The sequence below is a fragment of the Drosophila takahashii genome, chromosome 3R (assembly GCF_030179915.1).
Source record: "Drosophila takahashii strain IR98-3 E-12201 chromosome 3R, DtakHiC1v2, whole genome shotgun sequence".
Classification (NCBI taxonomy): domain Eukaryota; kingdom Metazoa; phylum Arthropoda; class Insecta; order Diptera; family Drosophilidae; genus Drosophila; species Drosophila takahashii.
This window is the reverse complement of record NC_091681.1, coordinates 29,928,453-29,939,026: the sequence shown is the minus strand read 5'-3', so window position 1 is coordinate 29,939,026 and position 10,574 is coordinate 29,928,453. Positions and strand designations below refer to the sequence as shown.

Genomic DNA, 10,574 nt, shown 5'->3' with positions numbered 1-10,574 from the left:
CATGATTATTAGTCATGTGCGTTCAGCAGAACTATCGTAAGAAATCAATCAGTGATCAGTGATCATGTTGTTCTGCTGAACGCGCACATTATCACATCAATATAATATACAGGGGTTGTCAAAAGTATTTGCACTAAATAGTAATTACACGTACTTACTCGTAAGAAATGTGCAAATACTTTTGACCACCGCTGTAATTCCGATAACACATGTAATAAGTGATCACTGATGGATTTTTTTACGAAATATGTGCAGAGCGCACAACGATTTTTGCATCGTGATTAGTAGAAAACAAAGAATTTGCAGTAAAAACATCATTCCACTGCAGATGCAGAATTTAGATTATTTTTTTAACAAATTTAAATATTTTGCCGACAGTTTAGATTTATCGAGTGCCTCCAAGCCCGTGCTAGTGTGCAAGGGCTGTTAAATGTTGTGCTGTGGTCACACCAAATTTATAAAACTGTGACTTGGTGGGAAAGTCACACAATTTGACATCAGAAATTAAATTCAAGTATATATAAACAGTCATTATTCAGTAATAAATTTCATTTGTAATTACGCTCTTTTATAAGCTTTATAAACTCTTTTAAGGTCTTAGATTGCCAGAGAGTTATCCTCACTCTTCACTTCTTGTAGCAGTGTATTGTACTTTGGCGCTTCGCCCTCCGCCACTTTGGTCACACTCCCCGGGCTGCATTTTTCCAATCCAACATCGTGAAAAAAAATCGGCGCGCCATTTCTGTCCACCGTTTTGCGTTGCTCCGTTTCTGCAGACTTGACAATTCGCGAGTGTTTATTTGTTCAAGCGGAGCCCGCCCCCGCGCTCGAGCACCCACAAAGGCCCCACCGCCCCTTAGATTGAGCAACGTGGTGAAATCGAAGCATTGCTCACTGCGATCGAAGGACAAAGGGGACTCACCAATTATATGTGCATTCGGATCTAAACAGTGAGCAACATGTTTGGTGGCGCGAAACCCAGCTTCGGCACCACTCCGGCGGCCACGAGCTTCGGCGGCTTCAGCGGCACCACGACAGCCACTCCGTTTGGCCAGGCGGCGTTCGGGAAGCCGGCGGCTCCGGCCTTCGGGAACACCTCCACCTTTGCCGCCCAGCCGGCGCAGCAGTCGCTCTTCGGAGCAGCGGCCACGCCGGCGCAGCCCGCGGGAGGATTATTCGGAGCCAACACTTCCACGGGCTTCGGGAGCACCGCCGCCGCCCAGCCCACGGCATTTGGAGGTTAGAGACGATCATTGGATTGCATTTCTGGTCACTAAAGCTATAACTTTCTTTGCAGCCTTCTCGCAACCGCAGCAGACCTCGAATATATTTGGATCCACCCAGACGCCCTCGAGCACCTCCCTCTTTGGCCAATCCACGCTGCCCGCCTTTGGAGCCGCTAAGCCCACGATGACCGCCTTTGGACAGACGGCGGCTGCCCAGCCGACGGGCTCCTTGTTTGGCCAGCCGGCTGCGGCGACCAGCACGACGGGATTTGGATCATTTGGCACCACGGCGCCGGCAACTACAAGCGTCTTCGGCAGCGGCACCGCCTCGGCCTTTGCCCAGCCACAATCCACCGCCGTCGGGGCCTCGGGAGTCAATCAGGGCACAGCGGTGGTCAAGTACCAGCCCACCCTGGGCACCGATACGCTGATGAAGAGCGGGCAGCCCAATAATGTCAACACCAAGCAGCACTGCATCACGGCCATGAAGGAGTACGAGGGCAAATCGCTGGAGGAGCTGCGTCTGGAGGACTACATGTGCGGGCGGAAGGGTCCGCAGGCGGGCAGTGCTCCTGGGGCCTTTGGATTCGGCGGTCAGGTGGCGCAGCCTGCCCAGCCAGCGGCAGGTGGACTTTTTGGCAGCACTGCTCAGCCGAGCACGGGACTTTTTGGTCAAACGGTGACGGAGAATAAGAGCATGTTTGGCAGCACCGCCTTTGGGCAGCAACCGGCGACCAATAGCGCTTTTGGGGCACCTGCCCAGCAAAACAACTTCCTGCAGAAGCCCTTTGGAGCCGCGACCACCACACCATTTGCCGCCCCAGCATCAGACGCTTCGAATCCCTTCGGGGCCAAGCCCACCTTTGGCCAGGGAGGAAGTCTCTTTGGACAGGCACCGGCGACCAGTGCAGCTCCTGCCTTCGGACAAACGAATACTGGGTTTGGGGGCTTCGGCTCTACGGCAGGCGCAACGCAGCAGACCTCGCTATTCGGAGCCACACCCGCCGCGGATCCAAATAAGTCTGCCTTTGGATTGGGCGCCGCTCAGCCCGCAGCCACGCCAGGATTCGGATTCGGAGCTCCGGCCACGAGCACCGCAGGCGGCGGACTCTTCGGCAGCAAGCCCGCCACAAGCTTCGCAGCGCCCGCTTTTGGAGCCACCTCCACGGCAAGTACGCCGTTCTCAAACTTTGGCATGAACACGAGTACGGCAGGAACAGGAGGAGGACTCTTCAACTCGAGCATGAACAAGCCGGCAACGTCGGGATTCGGAGGATTTGGAGCCACCAGTGCAGCACCACTTAATTTCAATGCAGGCAACACGGGCGGATCGCTTTTCGGGAATGCGGCCAAGCCGGCAGGAGGTTTGTTCGGAGGAGGAACCGCCACCTTGGGAGGCACGGGAGCTGCACCGACAGGAGGATTATTTGGAGGCGGTACTAGCAGTTTCGGAGGCGTCGGCGGTTCGCTGGGCGGCGGTGGCTTTGGCATGGGAACAAATAACTCCTTGACTGGCGGTCTTATGGGCGCTCAACCTACCATTGGCATTATGACGCCCTCGCACCAGCCCATCCATCAACAGATCCTGGCCAGGGTGACCTCGCCCTACGGCGACTCGCCCATTTTCAAGGATCTGAAGCACAGCGACGAGGCGGACGCCACCAGGGCCACAAATCCGGCTGCCCAGCAGGCAGTGCTGGACATGAGCAGCAACCAGTACAAGATTGCCACCAAGAACAGTCCGGCGCCCGTGAAGGTGAAGGCGCTGGGCAGCACGCTGAACAGAAAATCCTTGTTCGATGGCCTCGAGGAGTTCGATGCCACGGTGGAGGGCTTTAATTTGAAGCCCAATGCCAAGCGGTTGGTTATCAAGCCCAAAGTAAAGAATGTGGAGAGCGGAAATCCCTCCAACTCGATTGGCAGTGCGCCCAACACGCCGCAGTCTCGCCCCAAAGTGGCTACTCCTGGCAAGGAACGCGAATCCTTCAGCGGAGTTATACCTACTGAACCACCACCACCGGCAGGAAACTCACCTGGCGCGGTTAATGGTCGAGATAGCCAGGATATCAGAGGCCGCGAGTCGTGGCTGCATCCCAACAACCTGGAGAAGGTGCGCCAGCATAATATTCAGACCGGAATGGACCAGGGATCGCCGCATAACAGCACCCTCAACGAACTGGTGCCGCGCAAGCCACTGGATACCTACCGACCTTCGTCCACCGTTCGCCTCTCGGTGTCCACTATCCCAGAGAATCCGTTTGAAGATCAGTCTAGCACTATTGCTCGAAGGGAAACATTTACATCGGAGCAGGCCAATGAGAGCGTGCTCTCCAGCAGGTCCCACGAGGCCGAGGATTCTACCGCCAACCGATCGCGTCTTGCCATTGAGGCAGCTGCTGCCGAGGCGGCCGACTACGAGGCCCATCCCACCGGCATTGTGCTGCGACGTGTGGGCTACTATACGATTCCATCGCTGGACGACCTGCGCTCCTACCTGGCCGAAGACGGATCCTGCGTGGTCCCGAACTTCACTGTGGGTCGCGAAGGATACGGCAATGTTTTCTTCGGCAAGGAGATGGATGTGGCCGGGCTGAACATCGATGAGATTGGTAATATAACCGTTTTTTTATATTTATATCCGTTACTTGTAGAGTAAAAGGGTATATTGTACATTAGTCATGTCCGTCTGTCTGTTTGAACACTGAGATCTTGGAAACTACAAAAGCTAGGAGGTTGAAATTTCTCACACAAATTCTTGGGCTTCCTACGCAGCGCAAGTTTATTTCAGCCGGGCGCCACGCCCACAATCGCCCACTAACGATTTTAAAATGTGTTTGGCGGCCACACCTTTAAGAAATTCCGAGAAGTATAAATGCAATTTTGTTGTGTATATTTATACCTAACGAAATGTAAAAAGTTATGCGCAATCAAAAACATTTTATATAGCTAAGTGACGGGTATTAGATAGTCGGGACACAATCCCGACTCTCTTGTTTTTTTAACATAAATATCTAACTAATTATGATTTGTATCGCCACTCTTTCCAGTCCACTTCCGCAACAAGGAGATCATCATTTATCCCGACGACGACAACAAGCCGCCCATTGGACACGGCCTGAACCGAGATGCACAGGTCACCTTGGACCAAGTGTGGCCCCTGGACAAGACCAAGCACGAGGCGATCAAGGAGCCGCAACGCCTGCTCGAGATGGATTGGGAGGGCAAGTTGCGCCGGGTGTGCGACAAGAACGATACGCGCTTTATTGAATACCGTCCCGAGACTGGCAGTTGGGTCTTCCGCGTCAAGCACTTCTCTAAATACGGCCTGGGCGACAGTGACGAGGAGGACGAGGTGCCCACCGACCCGAAAAAGGCCAAAATGGCGGCACTCGAAGCCCAGCAGCGGGCTAACGTAGAGAAGATGACTCTCAACTCGCTGCGTCAGGCTCAGAAGATTTCGGAGGACGCAGCTCGTAACTTGGATCCAAAGGCCTTGGTCGCTGGAGTAGCCAGCGGATTCCGGCCAATGGACGATACCGCCGAGTTCCTTTTAATGGACAAAACACGTAAGTAGATACTTTACATTAACATCTGTAGTTTGATTCGATGTAATTTGGTTTATCTCGATTTGCAGAATTTTTCCAAGCCGGCGGCAACTCGGATTTCTCCATGTTTGATGCACCGCGTCATCGTCCAAATATCACCAGCCCCACAGCCGTTCTGGCTCAGGATATGGTTGGCAATGAGCCGCACAAAATGCAGCTGATGAAGTCGTCCTTTTTTGTGGATGACAATGCCTGCGAGGATGAGCCCATGGGTAGGTGGACAATCTCTTGATGTCAATAAATCAAGGAATGCAAATAAGGCAAAAACTGTATTACTCAGAATTTGTATATTTATCGTAGTGTTTAATTTTCGAGCTAAATATGTATTGTTAGCTTTCAACGAGATTTAATGGTTTTTGATCGTTGTCAATATCAATATTTATTCAAATGTTAACGTTCTAAAAGTATTACATATTTATTACAAATAAATAATAAAGTTTACAAAGGCTTTTCTCTTAACAAACTCTCAAAAAATCTATAACCTTTGCCTAGTTCAACGACAAATCATTATCATTAAAACTATACCACTACATATCATTTAAAAATCACTACACAATCACTATACATTTGAATATACTCATGAATCTCTACAGAGCCACCTGGACGTCTTCTTCGTAATCGCAAGTTTTTTAATGTGGAACCCAACGCCTGGAAAGATGGCGCTTCCGAGAGCTCGAGTCAATATGATTTTAAACAACCATCTCCTGCTCTGCCGGTCTCTTCCTCTGTTTCCGAGGACAGCCTGATTTTACAATACGAGGAGGTACATTTCAAAACCCATTACCCCGAACCCCATTAATCATCCCCACGAATTTCAGACCTCGTCGATGGCAACTGGTAGCATTGTCACAGCTGTTAAGGATAAAAAGGCAGAGCTGCCTGTCGCCAAAGCCTTCAAGTTTGTGTGCAAGCCTAAAGTGGCTCCGGTTAAGGTGCATGCCACAACGGTTCCCTTGCCCAGATCCATTGCCCATGAAATGCGCCACAAGTGGATCGCCGATCTGGGATTCTACAAAGGACGCAGCTTCAAGCTCAGTTTTGGGCCGCAGAACTCTTTGGTGCTGCCGAATACATTCAACAATATGCGTAACCTAAAAGAATGTGAGTACTTATATAAAATTGGACCTCTAAAAAACGGTCAGTAGGAAATTTCACCCAGAACGGATTGACATAAAAATCTATAAAAAATCACATTAATTACTAAAATAATATCTAATAATTTCCCTTCCTTTAGTTACTGGACCAGCCCTTCCAGCCTCCATGGTTTTCGCGCCTCGCCTACCCACCGACATGTCACCCAATGTAATGCAACTGGTGCAGTTTAACATGGTCAAGGGCAGCGAGGGAATTTGCGAGAGCATCGTTCCCCATCTGGAGGTCCAGCTAAGCGACTGCCTCTCCGTTCAGGTGGAGGGCAGTGAGTGCCCGTGGATTCATCCCGACAGCGGCACAAAACTGGTTTCAAAGCACTTCTCCGAGTCGCTAAAGCAGAGAAATGCTGGCCTCAAGGAAGACTACGCCGTGTCCGTGTGGTCGCTTCTTTTCGCCCTCTGGGGCGATCATGATGAGCTGGTGGACCTGGAAAAGAACTCCCACTACATGGTCATGTGTCGGCGCAATTTGCTTTCCGAGTGGCTTGAGAATACGCTGATGAGCAAGGATCTGCTGTCCAGGAAGGTGAGCAGCCACAGCTACCTGGATCACATGTTGGAGTTGCTCAGCTGCCACCGTGTAAATGAGGCTTGTGAGTTGGCCTTCAACTACGATGATGCTAATCTCGCACTCGTGCTGGCGCAACTCAGTTCTGGAGCCGTTTTCCGACTGCTGATGGAGGAGCAGCTTTTTGCCTGGCAGCAGAGCAAGTCGGATAAATACATCGACCTGGAGCGTCTCAAGATGTACATGCTTGCCGCCGGAGTGCCCATGATGCAGTCTTCCAAGGGGGCTATCAATTTGCTGGAGGACAACAACTGGCTGACAGTGCTGGCCATGCAACTGTGGTACTTCACAGCCCCGACCTCCACCATCACGGATGCCCTCAATGCTTATAACAACGCCTTCCAGGCGGAGGAGTGTTACGCCGAGCCACCAAAGCCCAGCTACGAGGGCGCACCCACTGAAACTAAGAAACCCGTCTACGACCTGCGCTACCACTTGCTTCAGCTGTACTCCAAGCGAACGCATTCCCTGGAGGAAAGCCTCAATCCGATTACACACACCGCCGATCCCATGGACTTTCGTTTGAGGTGAGGTTAAGGATTTTTTCACGGTTCGGAATTTGACACACATGTTAAAAACATGAAAAATTGTATTTTACAGTGTGAGCAAAGTTGTTATTTGCACTTAAATGTCAAAAACTCATTGTGTTAAAAACACGCTGTGTAAAAAACACGTCGTGTAAATAACACAAATGACATGTGTGTGTTATTTATGTTGTTTCTAACATATGTAGACTACAATTTTTAACACACATATCAATAACTTTTTGAACTTATCACTTTGACATTTAACATGTTAATAACACAAGTTATTTACAGTGTGTGTTATTTTACGACCCCTGGATTTTTTGAAATAACTTATGTATGCAATACTAATTTATTTTTTCTAACTTTCAGCTGGCTGCTACTACAAACTCTGCGAGCTCTTGGCTACCGCCACTGTTCGCCTTTGACGGAGGCGCGCCTCTCGGTGGATTTTGCTAGCCAGCTGGAGAACGAAGGCCTCTGGCAGTGGAGCATCTTTGTTCTGCTGCACATTAAGAGACGACCCCAGAGGGAACGAGCTGTCCAGCAGATGCTTCAACGGAATGTCAGCGTGTCCGCGAAGGTACCTCTAAATGCGGAAGAGCGCTTTGTGGTCGAAGAGTTGGGCATTCCGATGTCGTGGGTGGACTATGCGAAGGCGGTAAAGGCGGGAGCATCAGGAAAACATCATCTTCAAGCGAAGTACCTCCTAAAGGCTAAACATTTTGCCCCAGCGCACGACGTCATCTTCCAACACATTGCTCCCGATGCGATTATAAACGGTTAGTTGAATACTTAAATCTCTGATTTAAATCTCGATCTTTAATAATTTCCCCTACTTCAATTTGCAGGAAAAATGGAGTACCTGCACAGCCTGCTCATTCAGTTCGAGGACACCAAGGGCAGTAGCATCCGAGTGCCCAACTGGGCCAACCAGGGGCAGATCTTCCTGGACTACATCGACATCAGTGCCAAGTTCAAACAGATCCGCAATGTGACCAACATTGCGGACATAAATGCGCGATGGGAAAACCTGAAGCCGCAGCTCAGCGAACTCTGCTCGCGCATCAGTCTGCTGCCCTGTCCCACCTCCAAACACCGTCTGTGCCAGAGTGAGATCTCGCAGAGCCTCAGTTGTTTGGTGCACGGCATGTGCATTGTCTGCCCCGAGATGGAGCCATCCTCAGTGCTCAAAGTGGCCCTGGAACGACTGCCGCTGCCGCAGGAGTTCTCCTCGAAGGAGCTGCGCATCTTGCTGGAGGAGCTGCTGGAGAAGATCGAGAACGAGCCACCATTCAGCGAGAAGCAACGGCCCACCATGATGGAGACATAGAAGAGAAAAGATACAATGTTTAGTTTAGGTTTGAATTAATTTAGAAGTAATCAATTGATTAGCATTTCCCTCGCAAAAGCAAGAAGGCCAGCTGTAGGATAGGTTCGAGTACGGCATCATTCATTCATGACTGCTTCATAGTTAAAAACGTTTTGTCAGAAAAGACCAGAAGAATTCGATTTTTTGTTGATTTGTTTAATTGATTTTATTTTGATCGCTCTCTCGGTCGAAATTCTTAAATTTAGTGTTATAAGAAAGTAAATAAAGTGTGTTTTTAACAACGATAATTTGAAATCCGATAGGGAAAGCTGTTTCTATCGAAAGCTCTGCGAGAAACCAACCTGATCCCACAAGCTACAAAGCTAGATCAGTTCGCATACGGTCGCTAATAAGACCACAAGTATTTACTCTCTGCAAAAAGGGTACCTGTTGTATCTAGTAACCAACTATTCCCGGTAGTCATGGCCGAAACCCCTGCTGCTCCCGCTCCCTGGTGTGGACGTGGTTCCAAGCCCCGCACCTTTAAGAAGCACTCCCCAGTGGTCTGCTATGATAAACCAGAGGCATCGATTGTTTCGAAGGCGGAATACGATGTAAGTTTAGTGGGGTTTATCTATAAATCATTCGGGAGATAAGTTATCTTTTGGGGATTACAAACACTTTTTCTTCGGGTCTCTCGGTTAAATAATTTCGACTATCTTGAAGTTTAAGACTCATTATTCTTTAGATGATAAGCATAAATTAATTGATCAGTTAAGTTATACCCTCTATTAAGTTATACCCTTTTTCTATCCCTAAAAATCGAAAAACTAATCTCTCGGTAAAATGATTTCGACTATCTTGAAGTTTAAGACTCATTCTTCTTTAGATAATAAGCATAAATTAATTGATCAGTTAAGTTATACCCTCTATAGTCTACTTTCTATCCCTATAAATCGGAAAAACTTTAATATATTTCAGGATAAACGCTATCAGGCTCTGACTGGGGATTTTAGACTCATTCTTCTTTATATGATAAGCATAAATTAATTGATCATTTAAGTTATACCTTCTATAGACTACTTCCTATCCCTATAAATCGGACAACGAATTGTACTGGTATAATATATATATATATATATATCTATATAATATTATGGTATAATATTATAATTTCAGGATAAACGCTATCAGGCTCTGACTGGGGATCTGGTGGAGACGCTGGTGGTGCCCAAGCGGGAGGCTCGCACCTGGACGATGCAGGCGGGCGATCTGTGCCGCGTCACCGTCCACGAAGGTGCCCAGGTGGGCGACATGAACTTCTGGAACCTGGACAACACCGCCGAGCGCTTCTACTCGGGCAAGACGCGGCAGCTGCACTCGTCGCACCTGCGCGTCTACGATCGCCTGTGGAGCTGCCTGCCCCACCTGCGTCCCATGGCCACCTTTGTGTTCGACTCCCTGGCCGCCTACGGCATCGACGACGATGGTGGCGCCCTGCACGACGTGATTGGAACTCGGTGCGACGACTACACCTACAAGCTGATCACGGGCAAGGATCGGGTGGGCAGTTGCCACAGTTCCCTGGTCAAGGCGGTGGTGGAGGAGCGCGGACTGACGGAGCAGGACGTGCACGATGTGTGGAACATCTTCATGTGCACCGGATTCACCCGGGAGACGCAGCAGTACTTCTGCAAGGCGAGTCCCGCCCGCAAGGGGGATTTCATTGAGTTTGTGGCCGACATGAATCTGCTGGTGGCCTTAAGTGCCTGTCCCCAGGGCGATGTCTCCATCCAGGTGGGCGCCGAGGTGCCGGACGACAAGTGCCACCCCCTCAAGGTGGAGGTGTTCCGCCGAAAGTAACCGAAGCCAAACCCAAACCCATTTGGGTCCCGTGTGGAGAAACCTGATTCGAACACAGTGCCATTTATGTAAACAGTGGATTAGAGATGAGCAAGATGTCAAATAGTGACGAATTTTCATACACTTGTTTACAAATATATTATTAAACATTGAATTATTGCAAAATCTATGGAGTTTTTATTTAAGAAGGTATGGTTATGTAAATATATTTGGACAAAAATATCAAGTTGAGGGATGGGTTATAGAGGTTTTAATTAAGGTCTAAAATTAATCCACATATTTATTTACTTTACACTTTAAATAATAATAATTAGAGCTAAAGCTG

At 49.1% G+C, this 10,574-nt stretch overlaps 2 protein-coding genes across 2 annotated transcripts; both read left to right on the top strand.

Annotated features, from left to right (window-relative positions):
• The first annotated feature begins 493 nt into the window (after positions 1-493).
• Positions 494-8,702, top strand: Nup98-96 (nuclear pore complex protein Nup98-96). Its single transcript, XM_017153309.3, has 9 exons — positions 494-1,239; positions 1,298-3,835; positions 4,274-4,792; positions 4,861-5,043; positions 5,425-5,594; positions 5,650-5,932; positions 6,066-7,077; positions 7,447-7,856; positions 7,926-8,702. The coding sequence occupies exons 1-9, from the start codon at positions 960-962 to the stop codon at positions 8,405-8,407; spliced, it is 5,877 nt and encodes a 1,958-aa protein (XP_017008798.2). The 5' UTR covers positions 494-959; the 3' UTR covers positions 8,408-8,702.
• A 77-nt stretch (positions 8,703-8,779) lies between these two features.
• On the top strand, positions 8,780-10,375 carry LOC108065355 (uncharacterized). Its single transcript, XM_017153310.3, has 2 exons — positions 8,780-9,000; positions 9,566-10,375. Exons 1-2 carry the CDS (start codon positions 8,869-8,871, stop codon positions 10,247-10,249), a joined length of 816 nt encoding a protein of 271 aa, XP_017008799.2. The 5' UTR covers positions 8,780-8,868; the 3' UTR covers positions 10,250-10,375.
• Positions 10,376-10,574: the final 199 nt, after the last annotated feature.

Excerpts from the sequence above, each read along its gene's own strand:
- Nup98-96 (XM_017153309.3), top strand. The coding sequence starts at position 960 with ATGTTTGGTGGCGCGAAACCCAGCTTCGGCACCACTCCGGCGGCCACG. Across the intron at positions 1,240-1,297 it reads CCAGCCCACGGCATTTGGAG|CCTTCTCGCAACCGCAGCAG; the intron begins GTTAGAGACGAT and ends CTTTCTTTGCAG. Across the intron at positions 3,836-4,273 it reads GCTGAACATCGATGAGATTG|TCCACTTCCGCAACAAGGAG; the intron begins GTAATATAACCG and ends CACTCTTTCCAG.
- LOC108065355 (XM_017153310.3), top strand. The coding sequence starts at position 8,869 with ATGGCCGAAACCCCTGCTGCTCCCGCTCCCTGGTGTGGACGTGGTTCC. Across the intron at positions 9,001-9,565 it reads TTTCGAAGGCGGAATACGAT|GATAAACGCTATCAGGCTCT; the intron begins GTAAGTTTAGTG and ends TTATAATTTCAG.